The sequence below is a fragment of the Chiloscyllium plagiosum genome, unplaced genomic scaffold (assembly GCF_037043375.1).
Source record: "Chiloscyllium plagiosum isolate Xiang-an unplaced genomic scaffold, Cpla_swu_hap1 HiC_scaffold_23, whole genome shotgun sequence".
Taxonomy (NCBI): Eukaryota; Metazoa; Chordata; class Chondrichthyes; order Orectolobiformes; family Hemiscylliidae; genus Chiloscyllium; species Chiloscyllium plagiosum.
The window spans coordinates 39158586-39184581 of NW_028270161.1; the positions used below are offsets into that span (position 1 = coordinate 39158586).

The 25996-nt window shown below is 38.1% G+C and overlaps 2 protein-coding genes across 6 annotated transcripts in view; one reads left to right on the forward strand and one right to left on the reverse strand.

Moving 5' to 3' along the window:
• celsr1a (cadherin EGF LAG seven-pass G-type receptor 1a) overlaps positions 1 to 2538 on the forward strand; it is a 313982-nt gene extending 311444 nt beyond the window's left edge. For 2 of the 3 annotated variants that reach the window (XM_043713695.2, XM_043713697.2), the window contains exon 36: positions 1120 to 2538. In XM_043713695.2, the coding sequence (XP_043569630.2) occupies positions 1120 to 1144 (25 nt within the window). In that variant the 3' untranslated portion in view covers positions 1145 to 2538. The remainder of the gene's footprint in view (positions 1 to 1119) is intronic. The other variant, XM_043713696.2, reaches the window with a different exon arrangement.
• Positions 2539 to 20716: 18178 nt separating this feature from the next.
• The window catches only part of trmu (tRNA 5-methylaminomethyl-2-thiouridylate methyltransferase), a 33368-nt gene continuing 28088 nt past the window's right edge, over positions 20717 to 25996 (reverse strand). For 2 of the 3 annotated variants that reach the window (XM_043713688.2, XM_043713687.2), the window contains 3 exons: positions 24832 to 24976; positions 23359 to 23441; positions 20717 to 22048 (listed from right to left, as the gene is read on the reverse strand). In XM_043713688.2, coding sequence (XP_043569623.2) covers positions 21914 to 22048; positions 23359 to 23441; positions 24832 to 24976 — 363 coding nt within the window. In that variant the 3' untranslated portion in view covers positions 20717 to 21913. The remainder of the gene's footprint in view (positions 22049 to 23358; positions 23442 to 24831; positions 24977 to 25996) is intronic. The other variant, XM_087999544.1, reaches the window with a different exon arrangement.

The window sequence follows — 25996 nt, forward strand, 5'->3', positions numbered from 1 at the left end:
TTTAACTTATTTTACTGTCTTTTCATATTAAATATATATTGTATGATATAACTAAATTTAAAGTGTACTAACTATTGTAGTAAATAGAAGCAGTTTTCTTTAGTTTGGTGTTTGTTTATTGAAAACGTCTATCATTAATAAGCACCAGAAAGCTTTTTTTTCTGGTGGATTGAAGTTGGAATATTAATTATTCTAATGATATTTAATAATACTGTGCCTTCATTGTAAATGTTACCTATGCTGCTCAACTCTGTGGTGTCTTCATCCTTCCATGGATCCCTCCACAGCTTCACCCCTCTCTATCTCTGAAACCTCCTCTAGTTCCCAACCCTCAAAAATATCTGCACTCAAACTCATTCTGGCCTCTTAAGCATTCCCAGTTTTATTTGCTGTAACAAAGATGGAAGTCCCATATTTAGTTGCCAAGGCACCAAGCTCTGGAATGTCCTCCGTTCACCTTCCCACTGAACACCGAAAATAATCTTGTGCTGATCTGTTTTGAACGTTGTATATCTCGTCTCTTTCATTCAAATAAAGTGGGCTCAAAACTGAATATATAATGCAAGTTGTATGCTATAGTAATTGTTAACCTCAGAATTTTTGCAACTAAACCCTCTCATTAATAATGATCTTAGAATATAATTTAACATAATTACATAGAAATGCTGATGGTGACCTCAGTTATTTTATCTGCAAATAATGGTCGAATTATGCATGAAATGAGAATTTTAATTTTATCTTAAATTAGTAGGCTTAATTTGATGCAAAAGCAATTGCAAGGTTTAGTTTTAGTCAAAGAAAGACATGTAACGTGTGATTAAAATCTGTCTATTTTAAAATCAGAATTCAAAATTTTAAATCTGGAGTTGTACCAAATTACGCTGGAAAGTAACATAACAATATTATTTGTCTTTATAAACTATAAACTTTATAAACTAACCACTGTTTCTCACATTTTAAAATAAGACTGCAAAGCATTTATTTTAAACTTTCTCCCATGTCTCAGCATTGTGGTTTGAAACTGCATGCTAATTCCAATATAACCTTTCTCTTTAAGCTCATCTGTAACTACTGCATAACTATGATTCTGCATGTCTCCCTTCCTTTTCTCATGTCCAGAGGAAGTAATGAAACTTCAATCTGACCCATCAGGAGATCAGAAGAATGACTGAACCCACGAGGATTCTTGCCATTGGTGATCCCCGTTCCGATGTACCTCAGACCTCATCACTGGTGTGTTGGTGTTGTCTACATGAGTAGGATTTTCTTCAAACCAGTGGCTGCAAATGGGAATTAAGACCCAGGAAATGCAGATGGCCGTATGATTATGGAGCTGGAAGGACAGATACGTGCTGCTTTCAAGGACACATATTCAACACGTGCCAAACTGTAGAACAGATAGGTAACCACTGCACAGTACATCTGGGTGTGGACAATTTTGATATATGGAGGAAATGGACAAATCCCAAGGTAAACCTTGAAGTGCTTCCACTGCCTCACATTCAATCCTCTGGTTAGAAGTGCAGCCAGCCTGACTAAAAAGCACTATCCTTCTGCAATGTGTCATTGACAAATGGTTGGTCTCTGTATTGGCAGTGCCAGTAAATCAGTTCGAACAAAATAAGTCTTACACATCAGTTGAACTGTTAGTCGCATAAAATTCAGGCTGTAAGTGTCCTTCCATCTCATCATTTGCCTTTATGGTGGGAGGGTATAGTCTTAAAATGAATGCCTTTTGTACAACAAAATTCTAAGATGTATAGCTGCTTTTATATATTTTGTAAGTCAAAATTTCTGAAGAACTCATTTGTACATGCTTAATTTGTTTGATTTTGTTAATTTGATTACAAAAGGTTTGCAGAATAGGTAAATCTTCTGACTTTTATAAAGACTAGAAGGTTGCACAATTTTACTTGAATTTGGTGTGTTTATATTGTAAAGTCAACATTTTTCTATTACGAGAAAGTTGTAACAATTTATAAGAGAGATAGAACTTGAATATGTAACTTTTAAGACAAACTTATTGCAAAATTTAGGAATCCAACAGTTCCCATTTTTAGCTTAACTATGCACTTGAGCTTTTGCATTGAGACTTTCTGAAATTCACTTTTTGTTCACACACCTATGATGATCTCCCAGGAAAATGGGAAGGGGATGTGAGGGAGAATTCACCAGAGTTGATCAGGAAGGGTATTTGCCAACCAATCTTGCTTGTTATATTTGGATACCTGTGAATATTTGGCATTATTAATACTGTAGATTTGATTTTAATTATGTTAGATAAAAACTATTGGAACAGTTTGTTTGTATATCATGACTCACCTGCTGTAGTAAATTCTTCTACTTTTGTTTCAGAGGTTTTCTTTAAACTTTAATACAGTTTTGGCACAATTTAAAGCAAGGCCAGATGTTTTTAAATTTTATGATGGAAACTGGACTTTTTTAAAAAAAACAGATGTATGATATTTATTAACAAGCAAAACACTGGAAATACCACACAGAGGAACATAATTGTAAAATAAAGAGATTTTGACTTTTTCCATCTGCCTGTTGACATTTCTGTCCACTAGTGAGTGCCACATGGGAAGTTTACAATTAGATAATGCTGTTAAGAGTGCAGCAATACTGATGCATCAGGGTGCTCTTCAGTGATTTAACAGTATTCCCTTTACTGTTCATGCAGCAGATCTTTTTTTTACGGTGGAACTAAGTAGTGCTGTGAGACTTTCAACTTTGGAGAAAGTAAGTTAGCAACTGTCAAAGTACCATCAGCAGATCTGCCTGGGAAAGATTTTCTTATCAAGAAGTGAAAAACAAATTGATAAAATTACCACATGTTGGTATGAAAATCTTCAGTTTGGTTAAACTGCAAGTCTGTTTTCAAAAGACATGACAGAAGTTTGACTGTAAGGTGCAACAAATTAATCAATTAAAGGTCACTTGACATGGTACATCTCAAATCTATAATATTTGCACAGACTATAATTAAAACACTCAAAATACCAGATTTTTTTTCCATGATGAAGTATTTATTTCTACACACTATACGGTGAAATAACTACATATTCTGTTGAATTAAATGCATTCTACCGTAGACACGCACCACCCCAGGTTGTTCCAGGGCGTATTAATTGGTCTTTGTCTTCTGTTCCTGAGTCTCCCCTGCTTTAATATTGATCTGAAGTTCCTTTACTCAATTTAACTATAAGAATACCATGCAAAATCACATTGGCTAAGTATGGCTTCTCCCATCTTTATTCTTTTTCACATTATGAAAAAATGCTCCAAAGGTTTGTCAGATGGTTCTAACCCGTGTAGTATTTGCATTCCTGTTAATTTTGAAAAATAGATATTTAATTAATACAATATGGAAATGAAATTTATAAATAAATTGGTTGAGAAAAGAATGTAAGTTTTATAAAGAACCCATTCCACATTTTGCTTTCTTGGCAACTTACCAAAATGCCTCAGAGGTTTTATCTTATTTGACACTTGAAAACATGAGATGATGTTAACTCTAATTGTCAAGTTTATATATTTTCTTCAACTTAGTTTCTTCCTACAGCTCAGAACAAATATGGTTCAATTCTTTAAAATGGTTCAATGGTTACAGTTTCTTTCTAAGGCAATATGGACATACGAGCCCAGAGCAAGGGTCGGCCATTTGTCCCCTCAATCTTGTTCCACCATTTATTAAGATCTGATTGTGACCACACACTCTCATTGCTCCCCACTGCTGATAAGCTTTCATCCCTTTGATCACCAAAAACCAGTTCACCTCTTCCTTAAAAATATTCAAACCTTCTTCCTCCGTTAACTTAACAGGAAGTGTATTTCAAAGATTTTCAGGCCTCTGTGTGAAAATATTTCACCTTATCTCTGTTTTAAATAGGAGACACCTTTTTAAACAAAGAACCTTAGTTCTAGCTCCTCCTCTAAGAAGAAACATCCACTCCTCATCTGTCAGCTGCACTTTGGGGCCAAAGTTTACTTTTTAAAATACATCTATGGAAACTCCTTATTACTAGTATGTCTAATTCAGCTTCTCTCAATCTATATTTTTTCCCTTTTTATTAATTTCTTGATCACTCTTTGCTTTTTTTAATACTCTAATTTTATGACCTGCCACTTGTCTGTGCGCAATTATATATTTACTTTTCTTTTAGTTTAACACAATCTTTAATCTTTTCAGTCAACCTCCATTGTTGAGTCCATCTTTGGAATTCTTTGAGACTTGTTGGAAAATTTGTACCTTGTTGGAATGTATCTATTCAGTGTATTTTAAAATATCCTCCTATATGTCTGCCATTGCATTTCTATTGACCTGTTCTTCAGCCTAATTTGGCAATTCATTTCATCCAACTCTGCTTTCACTTTTGCACCACCGCCAATATCAATAGGAATTCAGCATTTGTCTTGTTCTGTTATTTCATTTCAACTCACTGTTGCTAGTCTCCCTGATTTTATTGTTCCCTTATCCTACTTCAAACTTCCCTTGCATATATACTCCCATATCATGTTCATGGACACTCCCCTCACTAATCCATGGCTTTGATCTTTAAAACACCCTTGACAGAATTCTTCCACTAGTCTCTTGAACTGTACTTTCAAAAAATGCCTAGACTCGGACTTCCATCAGCCATGATATTGCTGCAGCAAACAGAAAGGGGGTGGAGTAGCAAGAGATAAAATATTCTCAGTCTCGGCTATAAGAGGCACAAAGTAATGGGAACCATCCAGAACACATTCCAGTGGGGACTTTTCTTATGTTGTTGAAATGTCAATAGTCTCTTTTTTTGTGCCTGAGGGCAGCAATATAAATGAGTGTGGGGTAATAATTCTGAAAATATGATATTGCAAGCATAAAAGATTTACATATATTCAGTTAATTCATAATTCGCTAGGTGCGCACCTAATTTTCTCCTCCTAGGAATTATTCACTGGACTGGATCTCCTCTAGTTGTCAGTGAGCAATAGACTGTGGGAACCTGCCAAGAGCAGTAAGCCTTTCATTTTATCTGATAAAGACATTTTATGAATCTCAGATCTTCTTGCAGAATTGCTGACAGCATTCAAATGAAGGATGGTATGTCATTAACTAAATTATTTTCAGCCCAAAAAATAAAGATTATGCAAACAATTCCAGCAACTCCAACTTTCATGTGAGTATTCTGTATATTTAGATTGTGACTGCGCATCGGTGAAAGAAGTATTTTCTGTTTGCAACACAGGAGTGAGCTACTTTTCCCTCTGAAATTTCAATCAAAATGATATTAGTGCCTTCATGAAGCAGTGTACAGAGGTAATAAGCAGTGAAATGTTAGACTTCTGTATCAGGTTTCTAGTGCCATTTATATGCCAGTCAACGTGTTAACAAAAGCCTCTTCTGCATTCTTGTATTTCACATTGAAATGTTTGTGCAATTTGCCTAATCATCTTTTGTGCTAGTGCACAAAGCTTACATGGTCCCACCTGTATATGACCTTTTTCTGTCTGAGAGCTATTACTATAGTAGATATTAACAAAGGTTCCTGTCTATTAAAGATCTTTAGGGAGGTAATAGCTGGTTAAACATGGTTCAGGCTGCAGTTCTAAATGTGCTGCTATGGTTTTGCTGATGTTTTATTATGGTGAAAATGAAATAAATTTGAACCAAACAGCAAACCTTCTCCACTAATTCTACTTATTTAATTTAACAATGTTTACTTTTTCCCCTTCATTTGTTGTTTTTGTCCCTCCTTTTGTGTCTTTCCATTTGTACCCTAAACTCTCCAGAGGTACTGATTGTTCAATCTTGCCACAAGCTTCTGCCAGCAAAGCTATAAAGTAATTGCGAGGACTAACCATTTGATTTTCCTGTCGCCTTGTGAGAAATGCATGGCAAAAATGGCCAGATTAAAAGTAGCAGTGGTAGAAAATAATGAACTCCTGCTACACGTATTGATCTTGGTCAATACTCAAACAGTATGGGCATCATGGTGGCTCAGTGGTAAGCACTGATACCTCACAGCGCCAGGGACTCAGATTCGATTTCAGCCTCAGGTGACCGTGTGGAGTTTGCACATTCTACCCGTGTCTGCGTGAGTTTCCTCCAGGTGCTCTGATTTCCTCCCACAATCCAAAGCTGTGAAGGTCAGGTGAATTGGCCATTCTAAATTGCCCATTTTGTTAGGTGCATTAGTTAGAGGGAACTGGGTCTGGGTTGGTTACTCTTCGGAGGGTCGGTGTGGACTTGTTGGGCTGAAGGGCCTGTTCCACACTGTAGAGAATCTAATCTAATCAGTTATTCAGCTTTCTTCTTAGCAATTTAAAACAAATCATGTAGAGTATTTACTTAATTAATTATATTCCATAATCTCTGAAAATGTCACTGATTATATTACAGGAAACTTTTTCAAAGAGTTCTGAGGCAGATCTGCAAGACCTACCTTTACTTCATTTCTTAAAATCTAACTTTTTCACATCCTGATTTGTTATTCTATTTCTGCTGTGTTGTGAGATTAATGCCCACTTTGGTACGCTATGGTAACCAGCACTTAGAGTTCAAGGCTCCTGGAAGCAGATTAAGAAGTCCATCTTTGGCTACTTTCCATTATTTATAAAAGGAGGCTTAAAAGGGCCATTATCATTATATACTCCAACAACCAGCCAGAAGACCAAATCTCTGGCTCCCCTGCCTCCACTGTTCTGGACAGTGACTAGATCAAGATCAATTAGTTAAGTGGATTTGATCCTCTAAATTGGTTCAAGGTGAAACTGGGCACATTGCATCAGTTATATTAGAAGTCCTGTAAATGAATTATTCCTTGCTTTTTTTTTGCATATACATTAATTCCATTTTGGATTCTGTGGTATCAGTCACTCCTATAAGTTGTCTGAGACTCGTATCTTTGTGGAGATGACTCACACTGCCTTACATTTACTGAGACAACTTAGAAATAAAAAGTTGAAATCTGGAGATGTGCCAATAGTGTCTTGAGATCTGAAATTAATATCTTGTTTGTTTTGCATGTGTACTGCTCAGTTTGTCCCAATGCAGCCGAAATCAAAAAAGCTGTGAGGCAAGGCCTAATACAAATTGTAAATCTACATCAGAAACTATAAAACATTTAAGCAGTAGGGCATTCAGTTCATTGAGTCTATTTTGCCTTTTGATGAGCTTGTAGCTGATCTGATAATCCTCGACTCCACTTTCCTGTCTTTTCCCTATAACCCTTGAATCCCTTACTGATTAAAAATCTGTCCATCTTGCCCTTGAACATAATGATACTTCCTTGACACTCTGTGTGGTAAAGAATTCCATAGATTCATTCCCCTCTGAGAGAAGAAATTCCTTCTCATCTTTGAATAACTGGGTGACCCCTTACTCTAGATTGTGCCGTTAGTCCTAAACTCATAGTCATTCAGAATAGAACAAACTACTGCAAGGAAGTGAACCAACAACTGAAAAACCAGCAACACACAGGCAACTACCAGGTGATCCAACCAAAGAACACACCCTAAACTCCATTTCCCAAAATGGAAGCAGCTGAGCATCTAACCTGTCAAAGCTCCTAAAAATCTCACATTTCAACATGGTGATCTCTTGTTCTTCTAAATTCCAATGAGCACTGGCCCCAACCTACTCAACCTCTCTTCATAAGAAAATACCCTGACACCCAGGATCAACCTAGTGACCTTCTCTAGACTGAATCCAATGCCAGTTTATCATTCCTTAGATACTGTTCAAGATTACAAAATTTAGTGTTCAAAACTCTTCACAACATTCTAGGTGTAGTCTTTCTAGTCCCTTGTGCAGTTTTATTAAGATTTCCATATTTTTATTCTTTAATTCATTTGAAACAAAACAGCGACATACTATTTGCCTTCCCCATTACATGTTGAACTTGCATTGTAGCCTTTTGTGATTTATGTATGACGTCTCCCAAGTTCCTCTGTGCTGCAGCCTTTTCCATTGAAATTAGATTCAGCTGCTTCATTCCTCCTGCCAAAGTACATAACCTCACATTTTTCATTATAATATTCCATTTGCCAAGTTTTGCCCGCTTACTTAACATGTCTATATCCCTCTGTAGACTGTCATCCTCACAACTTGCCTTTCCATCTATTATTGGGGAGTTAGGGTTATTTTGTGTGCCATTTGCAAATTTGTCTATAATGTGTTACCTTCCCTCATTCAACGAATATATGTTGCAAATAATTGTAGCTCCAGCACTGATCCTTGTGGTACTTAATAAGGCATGGGTCGCTTTTCTGAAAATGCCCCCCTTATTCCAATGCTGTGTTCTAAAAGTTAACCAATCCTTGCTCCATGCAGGTATACCACTCCCAAAACACCATGCGGCTCTTATTCCACTGTCAAATATGTAGTACTTTATAAACTACTTTTGGAAATGAATTCCATCTACTGTTTCTTACTTCCTCAAAGAATTCTAATAAATTCATCAGGCATGATTTCCCCTTCATGAGATTGTTGTGACTCTGGAATTAGTGTCTTCTTCATCAGCACTCATGCAAAGTGTTTATTCAATTCCTCTGCTATTTTCTGGTTCCCCATTAAGTCCCCAGCTTCATTCTCTAAGGAGCTGATGTTCACTTTAGTCTCTCTCTCTTCCTTTTTATCTATTTAAAGAAGCTCTTGCTGTCAGTTTTAATATTGCTTGCTCATTTACCCTCAAAGTTTATCCTCACACTCTTTAATTTTTTTTGCCATCTTTTGTTGACTTTTAAACATTTCATATTTCCAGATTAGGACTATTGTTAGCATTTCTTTTTCAGTTTGATGTTATCCTTAACTTTTTTGGTTAACTATGGTTGCTTTACTTTTTTTTCATTTGGATATCTTTGTTGTGAAGTTATGAGCTATTTTCTTAAACCTCTGACATTGTTTGTCAACTGTCTGCTCTGCTAAATTCCTTTTCCAGGGTTTGAGCTCTTTGGACCTGTCAGACTCTTTAACTAATAGATTATAAATGAATTTAGTCAGATGTCCCACAAGATCAGAATGGTCAAATCACAACAGACACAAGCTGGTACTGATGCAAATTGTTGCAACTGTATCAAGGAACAAGTAACAGTAAGGCTTTAACACTAACAATACTATTCCTTATCCTATCCAACCCCCTTAGTTCTCAGAGTGTCTTGTAGATTTAGTCAGCTTCATGAAGTCATCATTCTTTCTCTCTCATTCCGGACAGTCAGTCGTCTTTACCTTTGCCACACTGGCCACTACTTCATCTCCAGAAAGTCCAATTGATTGATCTATCAGTAACCTCTGTTTTTTATACCTTTTTGGATGGTATTCTGCAACTCTCTATAGTTCTGGCCAATCAGGGAGACTCGCTTTAATCGTTTGAAGCATTATCAATCATTTGGATGGCTTGTTAATATTTGTTTCGTTGTGTATCAGGGCCTGGGTACACCTCTCTCTCTCTCTCTCTCTCTCCCTCTGGTTTTTGCCTGAAAATGTGCATTCCTCCTTTGTTTGGTTGAACTGTTGATAAGATGTGTCATTTTACGCTATGCCAGTATGATTAGCACTTGGCTATGTTTGCACTGTGTCTAGTTTCTGGGTTTGAAATTTACAGAGCTTTACTAGGCCGATATGTCCCATACCCAGAATCCCATGCTGTTTGGCCAAGTTGGCAATCTACTTGTGTTTTAGCACCCATGAAGCTGCTACACCCACCTGCTTTCTCATTCCTTTCTCATTACCCTTACTTAGGTTTAGCCTAGTTGTTTCAACCCAAGTTTCTCACTTTCCAACTTAATACTAAATTCTCCCATTTCCCAGGGGATTTTTTTTCCATTGAAATCATTTATTAAATTTGCCTCATTGCATATCACAAGATCCCCAGTTGGATCCACAACACATTGTACTAGGAAACTACTTCAGAGTAAAGTGAGTATACAAAATGGCAGTTCTGATTGGACTCCCAATTTGAACATTACATCTTATTTTTGTACATTGATGCAAAGTAAAGATATGCCACACTTTCCACACTGGTGGTTCATTTTACTTTGTGTTATTAAGATGTTCTTAAACACTGAAGGAGCAATTTCAATATTATCAACACAGTCCTGACAGCCTTGCTGTTTGATAAATCAATTCCATTCCTCTACCTGCCTGAGTCCCAGTATATTTTTGAGGGGCCTTCTATGTACAACTTGTTAGACAGTTTTGGACTCAGAAATATTATTAGAGCATGTGTGTATTTACAATATTGCCTCACCTTTGGGAGACTGATTAGCAAAGTTAAATCTCATGGAATACAGGGAGAACTAGCTCAAAGGTAGAAGACAGAGGGTGGTAGTGGCGGGTTGTTTTTCAGACTGGAGGCCTGTGACCAGTGGAGTGCCACAAGGATTGGTGCTGGGTCCACTACTTTTCATCATTTATATAAATGATTTGGATGTCAGCATAAGAGGTATAGTTAGTAAGTTTGCAAATGACACCAAAATTGGAAGTGTAGTGGACAGCGAAGAAAGTTACCTCAGATTATGACGGCACAGTGGCTCAGTGGGGTTAGCACTGCTGCCTCACAGCACCAGGGTCTCAGGTTCGATTCCAGCCTCGGGTGACCATCTGTGTTGAGTTTGCAAATTCTCCCCGTGTCTGCGTGGGTTTCCTCCAGGTGCTCCGGTTTCCTCCCATAGTCCAAAGATGTGCAGGTCAGGTGAATTGGCCATGCTAAATTGCCCATAGTGTTCGGTGCATTGGTCAGAGGGAAATAGGTCTGGGTGGGTTACTCTTTAGAGGGTCGGTGTGGACTGGTTGGGCCGAAGGGCCTGTTTCCACACTGTAGGGAATCTAGTCTAATCTTGATCAGAGGGACCAAGGGCTGAGAAGTGGCAGATGGAGTTTAATTCGGATAAATGCGAGATGCTGCATTTTGGGAAAGCAAATCTTAGCTGGACTTATACACTTAATGGTAAGGTCCTAGGGAGCGTTGCTGAACAAAGACACCTTGGAGTGCAGGTTCATAGCTCCTTGAAAGTGGAGTCGCAGGTAGATAGGATAGTGAAGAAGACATTTGGTATGTTTTCTTTCATTGGTCAGAGTATTGAGTATAGGAACTGGAAGGTCATGTTGCAGCTGTACAGGACATTAGTTAGGCCACTGTTGGAATATTGCATGCAATTCTGGTCTCCTTCCTATCGGAAGGATATTATGAAACTTGAAAGGGTTCAGGAAAGATTTACAAGGATGTTGCCAGGGTTGGAGGATTTGAGTTATAGGGAGAGGCTGAATAGGCTTGGGGCTGTTTTTCCTGAAGCCTTGGAGGCTGAGGGGTGACCTTATAGAGGTCTATAAAATCATGAGGGGCATGGATAGGGTAAATAGACAAAGTCTTTTCCCTGAGGTGAGACAGTCCAAAACTAACGGGTGAGAGGGGAAAGATATAAAAGAGACCTAAGGGGCAACTTTTTCATGCAGAAGGTGGTATGTGTATGGAATATGTTGCCAGAGGAAGTGGCAGAGGCTAGTACGATTGCAATGTTTAAAAGGCATCTGGATGGGTACATGAATAGGAAAGATTTGGAGAGATATGGCTGGGTGCTGGTAGATGTGACCAGATTGTGTTGTAATATCTGGTCGGCATGGACGGGTTGGATTGAAAGATCTGTTTCCATGCTGTACATCTCTTTGATCTATGACTCTATTTGCAAAGACCTGATCAAGGAGTAAATAATTTAGTTGTGATATGTAATGGAAAGACTAAACAAATTACTTTATTTAGGGAAAGTAAGTTTGGGAGAAAAGGTGGCTCAGGTTTTTAAATTGATGCTGCTTGTGGAGTGTTTTAGAGTTATCCTCGAATTGTCTCTGACACGAGAGTAAAGAAGTTGGTGTGCAAGAGAAAGGTTGTATTTACAGGTAAGCAAAGAAGTAAGTCATTTTAAAATTGCTTTGCTTTGTGATAAATGGTTGCTTCTCATAAGAAAATGAACTTCAGATGGTAACATTTTAACTGTAGAAGCTGCTGTGCAGATTCTCAGATTATTAATGCTGGCAATGTAAATGTAGAGAGCCAAACAAATGGAAAATTTAATCTTTGGCTTTCTACCTATAGACTGAATACAGTAAAAAATGGTAATGTTGAGTTTGTAGTTCTTCATTAGACCCCAGTTGGAGTATTGTGCTTTAAGTGCTTCAGTTTTAGGAAGGATGGAAATGATGGAAAAGCTTGCATGTATTCATCAGTCTTGGAATGATTCCACTGTTGTGATTATAATTATAGAGAGACCTGAGAAACCAAAATATTTCTTTTACTAGATCAGCACTCTTTTTTAACTCTAAGAAGCCCAGCAATGAGAAGTGAAAATGATACCTGACAGAAGGAAAGATTAATAACAAGGCAGAAAAGGAAAGTAAGATTGAGTTATGCCAAAGTGCCCTATTCATTAAGGATTCCCTCATTTAAAACACCAACAGGATACTATGCATGAATCAATCATTCCCATCAGTAGTTGTGTACTTTCCAACTCATGATTTACAAAACCCAATAAATCAGTTAACAAGGAATGACTGTCACGGGATTGACGTTCAATATACAGTCAAACGTTTACTCTGCAGGGCAACACAGTCAATTTGATCCTTTTGTGAGAGAGTGTTCAAGCTAAATTTCCACTGCTCTTTCTTTTTTCTCAAATTTAAAACAAAAATAAATGAGCATGTCTTTAGTTAAAGGTAGGAGAAAGTGAGGGCTGCAGATGCTGGAGATCAGAGCTGAAAATGTGTTGCTGGAAAAGCGCAGCAGGTCAGGCAGCATCCAAGGAGCAGGAGAATCGATGTTTTGGGCATAAGCCCTTCTTCAGGAAGGGCTTCTTTAGTTAAAGGTATGTGAGTGGAGCATCCATGTGGGCAAGATATTGGCCCAGAAACCGGAACTAACTGAGGTAAGTTCTGGTTCTGGTTCTCCCACAATCCAAAGATGTGCAGATTATGTGAATTGGCCATGCTAAATTGCCCATTGTGTTCAGGGATGTGTAGGTTAGGTGCATTAGTCAGGGGAAATGTGGAGCAATAGGGTAGGGGAATAGGAATGGGTCTGGGTGGGTTACTCTTCGGAGAGTCAGTGTGGGCCTGTTGGGCCAAATGGCCTGTTCCCATGCTGTAGGGATTCTACGATTCTGTCACCTTTCTACCTGGCTAAATGTTTTTCTTTCAAAAGTCTCCTTAAAAGCAATCATCATGTGTCTGATAGTGTAGACATATATTCTAATGTTCCCTTGTTCATTGAGTCTGGTCTTCATTTTTATGAAGTTCTACAACATTAACTGTCAAGTGGTGCAGATGTAGCTAGCTTCATGAACACACTATATTTTTAAACCAGTAAAATTATCTCAACCCTAAAATGTCATCATTAGACGTATAGCAACGGAGATAGACGAATTCCAAAAGACCTGATTTGTCTTGACATAGCCTCGGTGATGAATCTGACCTTGGAAACTCAACAAATAGGTGATTGTGGGGCCAAGTTCAATTTTTTTTTAACTAATACATAGCTTTGATTAGCACCAACAACAAAGCAACTGCATATGCTATCTGGGTGTTAAAGTATCAAGTGACGACACAACATACATGGCACCTTTAACATAATGAAATTTCCCCAGGCGCTTCAAAGGAGCATTTTATAAAACAAAATATGACACCAAGACACAAAAGGCAATACTGGGTCACGCTTGGTCAAAGATATAGGCTTTAAGGAGTGTCTTAAAGGAGGAAAGTGGAGAGGAATGGGGAGGGTATTCTGAAGTTTGGCTTTGGAACATTCTAAAGATACTTTTAAAAGTTAGACTTTGCAGGGGTATCTAAATCCTTTTAGCAATACCATAGGTAAACTAATTTAAAACATTTATTTTGCATAAAGTCTTGTTGATTTTAATTGAAGTTATTTGAAAATTTTTTTGACAGAGTTTCTCTTATCTGTGACTGAAGTATCAGAAATTTAAACATGCCTTATGTACTGTCTTAACAAAATGCACATTATTTGATGAACTGCATTTTGGCATTCGTCCAGCCAACAAACAGCAAGTTGAGTATTCAGGAATTATAGCTCCTGAATAATTGTAGGCTGTGTAGAAAAATATGCAGAATGGAGACTGGCAACAATGGAACAGCACTACTGAATAATGTGTGGCAGCAGTAAACAGTGACACAGCAGCTGAACCTAACCAAATACACAAGAACAGTGCTATCCCTCAGAGCCTCAAAGAGTAGGAGCAATAACAGAGAAAGGGAAGAAAGGGTCATTTACTTAAATCAGCCAAATATAATTTTAATTGTAAATACTGTACAATAAAACATGCAGTTTTTAGCATTTAAAAAACGCATTGAGTTTGATCAAAAGAAAAGTTCACAATTTCACTTTTACTAGTGCATAATAACTTTTAATAGTCATTTTGGAAACAACTGCCATTTCATTTATCATTTCAAAATGGGGTGGCACGGTGGTTAGCACTGCTGCCTCACAGCACCAGGGACCCCAGTTCAATTCCAGCCTCAGGTCACTGGCTGTGTGGAGCTTGCACATTCTCCTTGTGTCTGCATGTGGGTTTTCCCACAATCCAAAGATGTGCAGGTTGGGTGAATGGCCATGCTAAATTGTCCATAGTATTCAGGGATGTGTAGGTTAGGTGCATTAGTCAGGGGTAAATGTAGAGTAATGGGGAATAGGTTTGGGTGGGATATTCTTTGGAGGGTCAGTGTGGACTTGATGGGTTGAAGGGTCTGTTTCCACACTGAAGGAATTCTATGGTCTCTAAGGGATGAAATTTCATTCAGTTCTTGATAAAGTAATTCCATAATCTTTATTCACGTGTCTTGCAGAAATCCTGCAATTCAGTTTGGTACGTCTGTATGAATGCTAAACGAACAGTTCTGATGAAATTATAAAATGTTTTATCTTGAGATATCTGGAAGATCAAACACGTGTCAAAAATTCTTATTACAGCTTATTTTAATAAACAGATTAAATGAAAGGTTCTGTGCAGAAAAGGCAATACTGTAGAGCAGATCATTACAGACAGGATTTGTCATGCAAATCATGTCATTATGGTTTGTTCAGCAGTTTTTTTTTTCTGTATTACAATGGAAGGAGACAGCGAAGTCACTAGCTTTTGTAAGTACAACTAAAGATTTAGACAAGTGACATTTCACATTCATTTTGCTACAATGCTGTTTTCTGAACTGAAATAGTGCACTGTGCAAAAGTTACTGAATATTTAAATTTTTAAATGACATCATTGGCAAGATCATTTAACAAACACTGAAGAGATTTCTGTGGTGCTGACTACTTGTGAAATATGGCAATATGTAGCTAGGTTTCTCGTCTGAAAATCTTCTGATTTCAACCTATAATTTGCTTGGTTAGTGTGAAGCTTTCAGGTAAAACTGAAGAGAGAAAAAATTTAGCAATGCCACCTAATGATATATTATAGCAGGTACATACCTGACTGTTCATCTGGTCTTTTAACATCCTATTTAATTATTTTTTAAGAGCTACTCAATTTTACATAAATCTGAAATACATGGCTCCACATTCTCAAAACAAATTTTCTCCAGATGGAATCGTGTAGGGATCTGAGCGACATGGCTCTGGGAGATTTTTGGAAGAATCTGGCAAGCAGTCCAGTGAGGCCAACTTCAATGTTGGGGCATCTTTTACACTTTTTACAAGTGGTATGGCAAGTTTCTCATTAGGTAGTGACAAGATTCCTGATTAAAGGGGGATTATTGCTTGTTAAATACTTTGATGATAGCCCAACTCACCTTGTTAATATTCATCTTTCTACCTTCCAAACACAACAATAAGCTCGACATCTGAAACCTGAGCAGGTACCTGGCTAATTTTGCTCACTGATGCACACTGGCATCTGATGCTTTAATTTCTAATGACTCTTATGGCACACCGCCAATCCACTTGTGCTTTTCAATACTGCACTTGCCAATACCATTGCACCAGCTCATGGACTGGACCAGCGGTAGGTCTGGGCTCTTTGCTTGCTTTCATAGCGTTCACTCACTGTGAGCCTACCTGGATGCTCTCGGTATTCCTTCCCACTTCGCACCCTCAGCCAGACATATATGACTCCTACTAATTCTGTCTTGCCTTGCTGCTTAGCACAGACACAAAGCCAGGAAGCTATGTAATTAGTTGTTAGCAAGCTTCTGTCAAGTCAAGAGGGATAGCTTTTACTAACTCCTGATACAGTTAGTTAAGGTCAGCCTGATACAGCTCAGAGCTTGGACATAGTCAGGATGCTTTTCACATTGGAGTGAGGAGCCGAATGTAGGGCAGTCTAGCATCTGTCTTGCATTTTTCAGCCCTACTGGGGGCAATTTTCCTCCTGGATTGAGAGAGGGGGCAGGTATTAAGGGAATTGAAAGTGAATGGCAAAGCTGGTGCAGGGTGGGGAACTGTTCCTGAGTGAGTGAGTAGGTAGGACAGATAATGCAGGGTTAGTTGTGTTGAAGGTTGGGCTGGATGACAAGTGAAAGATGTTGCAAGCATTGATAAGAGTGGTAGAGCATGAGCCCTGGGATACAGGTACAGTAACAGAGATAAAGTGAGTCTGAAGTATTGGAGAGAAGATGGTGGCACTTACACTAGCAGAATGGAGGTCATTGACCTTCCTGCATTGCTGCGCATTCCTCCAAGTGACTGCACCAAGCTGGCATGGTGTCGTGCCACTACTGGACCTCCAGGTCCCCACCCATACACCAGGGTGTTGGCTCCTCTCCACTTTGTCTACCATGTGCAGAGCAGACGTCAGTGAATTCTGGGATCTCTGCTGAATGGCAATGACAAGTTGTTTTGGAAGTGGCAAGATGGGCTGGGAATTGGATGAGGGATGCTGTAGAAACTAGGTTGCTAATGAGGCAAATTTGGCAAGATAAGGCAATAAAACCTGCTCAGCCTCATGGCAGAAATCCCTCCAAAAAACACAACTCCTGACTGAATTTTACTACTTTGGCCATGTTTCTATGGAAATTAACAAGCAAGTTTGTCACTGAAATAATAGTCCATGTTCCACTATATATGTAATAAACTGGCATTAAACATAATATTTGAGAAGTAGAAGTTTGGTAATAATGGAATTTTGATAATGTGTCCAATGACAACTTTACAGAATACATACATACTCTGATTAATTTATTGAGACGTCATACTCAGCTTGCCGATTTTAAGTAAATTAACGATGTGCTGAGACCTAAAAATGATGGTGGCTGAGGGTGAAAAGAGGCTGACTGAACAAAGTGATCCTGCTCCTCTTGGCTCCAAATGCAAATAATTTTACATATTTTTCTCAAAAGATGTACCAGTATTCAAGAATCCTGAGCAGCCCTGACTGTAGCGAAGCATTGAACGTTAGGCTGATATCTATTTCTACAGAGGCATTCAATGGAGGTAAGCTTAATGTGAAAAGTTTTATTTTACATTTAGAAATCCATTTTGTGGACAAAAAAAACTTTTGAATTTGTAGAAACTGGTGATAGTTGAAGACGGTGTCTCCATGATGGAATAAATTGTCAAGGCCATTACTGTTGTCATATAAAATTAACTTTGTGAAGTTCTAATCTCTAAATGGTGGAGGTAGGATGCAGTGGTGTTTAAGAAGGGAAGCTGTAAATAAGTTGAGAAACATGCAGAGTTGGGGAGGGGAATGGATTGTGAATGACAGAGGTTAATCACCTTGGAAATGAATTCAGCACATTTTCCATAACCTCTGGAGTTATAGTGAGTTGTCCATGACACTCATTTCTTCTAAAATACAAGCTCAGTTTATAAAATGTATTAAATTTTAATCCTTGCTACAGAGACAATGGGGGAAATTGTAGCTTACAAGAATGGATGGGTTGTGGGGTATGGTGAGTAGTTTACATTGGTTCTGTTAGATTTAAAAACACCCAGACGTCAACACATTCACTTTTGGGTTTAGCAGAGGTGTGTGGATACCTGTGAATACACCATTCAGCAAAGCCACAACCTTATTTGGTGGTAGATTGGAATTTATTGCAGCAATTAATAGCCATGGACGTTTACTTGCCTTTAGATTGATTTTCTGGATTTGGGAACCACAGTATCAGAAGGGAGGTAAACCAGGCCAATATAGCAGCTAAGTGCATTTCATACCTATACATATCTCCCTGTACAACAAATGCCAGAGTTTGAAGCAAGCTGCTGGCAAGAAAGACAGTAAGAAAAAAATAAATGAGGTCCTGCTATTAAATTCTAGAAGACCCCATGTTTCTTGCATTTCCAGGCATATTGTACACTCAAAACACTCTCAGCATCTCCATAGAGATTAGGGCTATTAGCTGCAAGCTCATCTCTCTGCCAGTAATAATCAACTCTTTTCCATAGAGTACCAGACAAAAGCATGCAATTCCTTATAGCCATGAATCAAGTAGACACCAGGTAATTTAATACGAGGAGGGACTGAATAGGTGCTTCCCTGCAGTGAAGACAGGGTGACATTTCCTATTAAGAGACACTTTGTTGAGATATAATATGGATGTGAAAGGAATCTAATGGAGGCTTGGCAGCTCCCTCACAGTAGGTTTGAATGGCATTCCAGCTCTTCACTATGGATAGACTCTCTTGTCTGGAAGAAAGGCAATTTCTGAGGGGCTGAAAAGTAAAATCTAAGCCCATGTCCCTTCTGGCAATTAGTACAGACGATGCATTAAGACAGTACAGCATTCCTGCTCTCAGTTGTGAAAATATTTTGCAGTGGGACTCAAACAGAATTCCAAGTGACAAAAATTAAAAATGGATTATTTACTAATAACAATTTAGCATGGTGTTAATCTTAGTTTAAAAAGTATAGCTCCAAAATATAGTATCTGAAATAGGAAAATGTTTAAGAGTTACTCTTCACTAATTTATACTTTGCTGAACACTATGAAACAAAGTATAATTATTTGAACATAAACAAACTAACTGCAGACATGTGTCATAGTCAAGTCTATTGCTACTAATTGTCAGCAGAGCCCATCCGTTAGCAGATTAGATAAAATTAAAGTCTATTTAGCAGGCTCTCCTGCAAATTTCATGATATATATTAGATGAAGTATGATAATTATAAATAATGACTCTATGCTGCTCTCTGATCCATACGAGCTTCCTCAAACAAAAGGCTATTTTAAAACAGTTCTTACTTTGCTATTCTAGTACTTACACAGAATTGATTCTTCTGTTTTTCTCATATCTTTTAAGAAATAATTATCATAAAAGTTGTAATTTTCATAATGACATTTTGGAATGTTTTGCTTACCAAGTGATATATCTTTCAACAGCATTAATGACGTTGTGAGACGATTGACCAAGAATCAAGTCACTATAGTCTCACCAGACCATAGGGTTGCTCTCTCATGAGAGAGAGAGAGAGAGAGAGAGAGAGAGGGGCGACTGGTGGGTGATTTATAACTGAAGGCCACCAAATCTCAGGTGAGGGGAGAGGTTGAGAACACCAGGCCTTTGTGTAACTTCAGCTGTCATGGGAATTAAACCCATGCTGTTGATATTACACTGCTTCACAAACCAGTGAACAACTGAACTAAACTAAACCCCTGTCGCTTGACTGGGAACTAAACTTCAAGCCATCCAAATATTACCTGTCTTTGTTTTCACCTCCTCTGCAATTCAATGTTAACTTTCTTCCATGACTCCAAATACTCTCCTAGTTGACTTTTTGAACTGTGCCTCATTCAGAATTGTTCTGCTTACTCTCTAAGTGTTTAATGAAAGGCCGATTTCACAGAATAATTATGCATTATCCTTCTGCAGTGATTTCAAACTGTGCATCTACCTACACTAATCTCTTAGGACCTTGGCCATACCTTACCAGTCCAGCCTGTATCTCCCATTCTCTCAATTCAAATTATTGTATACCTTTCATTGGTTCAATTGAACCAATCATCCATTTTCCTTAATCTCTTTCTAAACCAATCCACTTTTCTTCAATTCTCTCAATCTTCAAAACTCTTTCATTTTTTTGTAATATTAATGACATGAAGAGTGTACAGTTCTGGAGGCTAGTGTTACTTGAAAACTACACAATATTGCAAAGTGTGACCTTTACTGTGGTAACTGAATTATAGGCTTAGCGCTGAAATAGTGTCCCTACTTTGCAGCTTGTTTTACTGTTATGCATTCCTTGGGTCATTTGGTCACAGTGACATTAGGCTCAACTTTTTAAGAACAATTTGCTTTTCAAATCAATTAGTTTTTTTTGTTACACGCTTGAACAGGAACAACAATTCCATTTTGAAAATAAGAAGTGAGGACACTGAATTCATTTTTGACAGACTTTTTCTTTAAAAGCAGGCCAGTCAGCATTTCATAAACTGGCTAATATTTTGGGAGGTACTTTATCAGAAGGGTGAAAGAATGTGCTGTAAAGCCTAAAATAAATAGGTATAGTAAACAACTGTCTCTGTTTAATATATTAGTCCAATTAACTGCCCATTTGTGAATGTATTTAGCAAACCTGCACCAATGCTTATTGGCATTCTCCTGTCGGATTATCATCAGTTTTGGTGAAAGATCCCTCATCTGTTTTAGATGTTTGGTTGTGCCCATTCACGACTTTATTATTATTTTAATTTCCATAATTTGATAAATCCCACTCTATAGGCTAATCATTTATTCTGAAACTCAAACACAATCATTAAATGATTTGTTACTTATAGGTCAGTGGAAATAGGTCCATAGAATAAAGGTATTTTATTAATTCCACGTGAAAACATATTACAAAAATGATTGACAAAATGCACATCTCTCTCTCTGATCATTTAAAGAATGTTTTGGTAACTGGGGTTTGAAATTGACCACCATAAATTGGTTGCACTGACCTCTGCTCCCAAAATTTCTAAAGGGTCTATGGACTGAGACCCAGGTCCAAAGACTTTAAAAATTTCCCCGCTAGCCATTAAACTATATAGGAAGCAGAATCACAAAATACAGTGATAACCTCCTCTGTTAACATTTTAAATGTTAGAGAGTTGTACAGCATGGAAACAGACTGCTCAAAAACCTTCCCATTCATCCAAATGCCTTTTAAATGTTATGATTGTACCAGCCTCTGCCACCTCTACATGAAGAGGTTGCCCCTTAGGTCCCTTTTAAATCTTGCCGCTCGCACCTTAAATCTATGTCCTCTACCCTAGGGAAAAGACCTTGGGCTATTCACCCTATCCATGCCCCTCATGATTTTCTAAATTTCTATAAAGAACCCCTCAGCCTCTCCCAGTAAGTTCAAACCCTTCAACCCCAGCAACATCCTTATAAATCTTTTCTGGACCCTTTCAAATTTAACATCTTTCTTATATTAGGGATATTGAATTGAACATAGTTTTCCAAAAGCGGCTTCACCAATGTCCTGTACAGCAGCAACATAGCCTCCCAACTCAATGCACTGACCAATAAAGGCAAGTATACCAAACACCTTCATTACTCACCTGCAACCCAGGGTCTCTTTGTTTGGCAACACTCCCTAGGACCCTGCTCTAAGTCCTGCTCTGATTTGCCTTACCAAAATACAAATGTCTCATGTTTATCTAAATGAAACTCAATCTGTCACTCCTCAACCCATCAAATCAAGGTCCTGTTGTATACTGGAGATAACCTTCTTCACTGTATGCTACGCCTCCAATTTTGGTGTTACCCAAAAACTTCCTAACCATTTCTCCTATATTCACATCCAATTCGTTTCTATAAAATGACAAAGTAGTGGACCCAGCACCAATCCTTGCAGCACATTGATGGTTACAGGCCTTAGCCATGTAACTTTATTATGGTGAATTGTAGTGCATTTGAATTCTAGCATGTTCATAAATGCAATCAGTTCTGGTTGTACTCATAGCACCTTTTCATGTTAAATTGAAGGTTGTGTGGCGAGGTCTTTAACCAGTTCTATCAGTCTTCTGGGTTTCACCAATTCGGTTCCCTCTTCTTTCTTGAAGTGTGTACATGGATGGGCCAAGCTCCATAATCTTACCACTGCCGAGGCATTCTTGATCATTATAGAACACAGCAAACTGTAACCAACAACATAGGAATATCAAAACATTACATGTTGATTGACCAGGTATAATCTTAACTTAAGTCATACACAGCATTCATCATTTTCTTTTCTTGGAAGAGTGGAGTAAAATACACTAAGATGCTATTTAGCAATCCAAATAAAACTCTGGGATGTCCCTCAACATGTTGAGCCAGGCATCTGTCAGAACTTTCAGAAGTTGCTATGGAATCCTTTTAGAATGTATATGTAAATTTCTCCAGAGTTAGAAGATTTGCGTACTGACACAGAAGCTGTAATAAGCTCCAGCATCCTGTAGCTCATTACCTCAAAGTTACTCAACAATGTAATCCTGCAGGTTGAATGTCAACAGTGGTTAATAATGATTATAAAATGGAATCAAGCTTAATTTGTTATTACATCCTGATTCATTCTTTGATCAGCAAGGGGCCTGATAGTTTGCCATAAGCAAAGTGCTTTTGGCCTTAACACACACAGTTCAACAGCAGAGTACTAATATTTAGTCAACTCACTGACTTAATCACAACTAATGAAAAGCTATCCTTTTCAGCATTGTTCACCAATCACTTTAGTATAAGCAATTTAGACAACCATAAACATTACAAACCACATAGACATTGAAAGAAGCTGTTATCACAAATATAACATTTATAACTGTATTGAGCCAACAATTGATCAATGATATTTTGGACTCTGCAATTATATGGAATGAATTAACTTGCTTCCTTCAATAACTTAAATCATTCGAATAATACAAAATACGTTTTGTTTCATATTTCAATTGGATTTGCAACATTAGATAAGGAAGCTTTTACCCATCATTAAAATCTGCAAACACATAAGAATTTAAGCAGGCTATTCAGCCCCTCGAGCCTATTCTTACATTTAGTCAGAACTTGGATATCTAAAATCTAATCATCTGGTTCGGTTCTATACCTCTTAACCTTATCCAAAAAAAATCAATGTTGTCAGTTTTTCAATGGAACTAGTCTCAACTTGTCTATTTAAAAAGTGTAAGATTTCCACTGGCCTGTGTGTGAGAAAATGGTTCCTAACATCATCCCTGCCCAGCCCAACTCAAAGTTTCACTATCTGCCCTCTTGTTCTTAACTCCACAGCGGGGCTTGAACTTGTGGCTTCTGGCCCTTTTTAAAAAAAAATGGTTTTAAAACACTTTGATTCCAAAGAACCAGTTTAATAAAATGCTCAAATACAGCAGATTTACACCCTTAGCCATTCTTCATTCCTTTTACCCAACATTCAATAAAGTGATATTTGAAATGAAAGAATGAAAATGGAACTCACTTGTCCTGGAGTTGGTGCTCTGACTGGTTTAGCAAGAGTCACCCAAACTGTTAAATCTGGATTTAGAGTTAACTGGCATTGCACTGAAAGGGGAAATAATACAATAAGAGTATATACAATATAAAAACCTAAACTATTCTTACTGTCAACAAATGAGACAAACTCACTGTATGTTGATTGTAAGGGAACTGAGCGATGTGGGGATCAGTTGGAAAAGTGGGAATTGTCAGTGAACAGAAGGGGAGGTTCAAGGAGCTATATGGCCTACCTTTGTTATGAAAAAAGTATTGGCAAAAATTACGAGTGAAGTGAAACTATAACAGATGAACGAAAACACATTTATCAAAGTGAAGTTTGCTTCTGCCTGTCTTCCTCATTAGGAAGTGTCTCAGTTTGTAACTTCGCTTCATTTATAAATGGACAGCACTGGCTTAGAATGATCATTACCCCTCGAAGGCTCTAACCTGTAAACTCGAGAGAAACAATTCTGGCCAGTCGCAGGAAGTTTTTAAATGATCATTAGTCTACAGAACAAAACTGTACATCATTCAACATTAAGCTCACTCATGCATTTTAAGGCTACAGTTACAAGGATACTACATTAGTAATGGGGGTGGGCATGATTGATTAACTCAGTTGGCTGGATATCAGGTTTGCAATGCAGAGTGATACCAACAGTGTCGGTTCAATTCCTGCATCAGCTGAGCCTGCTCTTTCGTTAGAGACACAGGATTGATGGTGAGTTTAACCTGAGAGTCACCACACCTCAGGTGATGGACAAGAATGTGGGACCTTAGTGGTAACCTCAGCCATAGTTCCAGACAACTCTAATGAGGCTGCTCTCTTATTAGAAACCTCTGGGACTGTGGCAACTACTCTTTTCTCAAAACAGAATAATTAATTTTTTGATGCCCATTGGAGAAACTTTAGCTTACTAGTCTGGAATTCTTAATCTTTCCAGGTATGTTCTCTCCTTTTGCAGTTGCTAGTTCCCATTTGAACAAACAATTCTGTTCAGTATTAATCACTGCAGTATCTTCTTGTCAGCTGTAACAGTTTGATGTAGAGCCAGTTAGGAAATTGTTCAATAAATTCAGGTATTTTTGATGATTCTGGCATCACATCATACAACATATGTGATTATGCTAATATTAAGTAATGCACACAAACACTCACATTTACTTCAAAGGTATCATCACGGAAGCGTTGTCTGTTCAGTCTAGACATGATGTGGAGATGCCAGTGTTGGACTGGGGTAGACAAAGTCAGAAAATCACATAACACCAGGTTAAAGTCCAACATGTTTAATTGAAATCACAAGCTTTCGGAGCGCTGCTCCTTCTTTCACCTGATGAAGGATCAGCGCTCTGAAAACTTGTGATTTCAAATAAACCTTTTGGACTACAACCTGGTGTCATGAGACTTCTGATTTTATTCAGACTAGATGCATACACAAAATCAGCCATTTCTTACCAAGTGGCATCTGGTGCTGGAAGCGAAAGTGACACTGCATCACTGTGTTCCTGAGCAATTCTAATGGTGGGTCCTGAGCAATCCAGTGGACTTGATCAGTTTGCAGTGAATTCCTGTACAGAGCTGGGTGATTAGTTCCTGGTGCCTGGCAGACAACATATATGGTTTTTCACAATGCATATTCCTCCACTTGAGTAGACAAAGTCAAGGTGTTTAGGGAAGCGATTCCATGATAGAAACAAAGAGGGTAGCAGAGGAAATTTGAATTTCCCTCAAGGGCAATATGTTCATAAAATGTTTCAACTAACATACCAGCCATAATTGATAAAACTAACACTCAATACTTCATTTTTAAACAGGATTCTATGTTATATTTCCATATGGAAATATATTTCCATTAAAATGCACCTCCACCCAAACAAATGGCATTAAAAACTGATGATTTTGGTGGAAAAAATACAAAATTATTTGCTGAAGTTGACAGCCTTAGGAGCTGAATTAATACATCACTGGCAGATGATTAAAGATAGGTGAAAACTTTGTCTAAGCATGTCTAAATTGTTGAATAGCTTGGCATAAATCACAGTCTTGATTTGAACTGTCTGTCTTTCCTGCTCTATTTTCAATGTGTGAAATAGATTCTACAACACGTTAGCAATTGACCTACACAGTTGTTATTAGGAAGGTATAATTATACATATTAGAAAACAGTACAAGCTTGCAGAATGAAACTTGAATGAAAAGCTCAAGTATCAAATGTGGAAGAGAACAAGAGCTAAAGCAGAGATTACAGTAATCGGTGACAGAAAGAAAAGGATCTCACCACAGCAAACAGGGTGAGTGGTGGCAAATCAAGGAAATGAGTGGGGCTCGAGAGTTTAGATTAGATTACTTACAGTGTGGAAACAGGCCCTTCGGCCCAACAAGTCCACACCGACCCGCCGAAGCGCAACCCACCCATACCCCTACATTTACCCCTTACCTAACACTACGGGGAATTTAGCATGGCCAATTCACCTGACCTGCACATCTTTGGACTGTGGGAGGAAACCGGAGCACCTGGAGGAAACCCACGCAGACACGGGGAGAATGTGCAAACTCCACGCAGTCAGTCGCCTGAGGCGGGAATTGAACCCGGGTCTCTGGCGCTGTGAGGCAGCAGTGC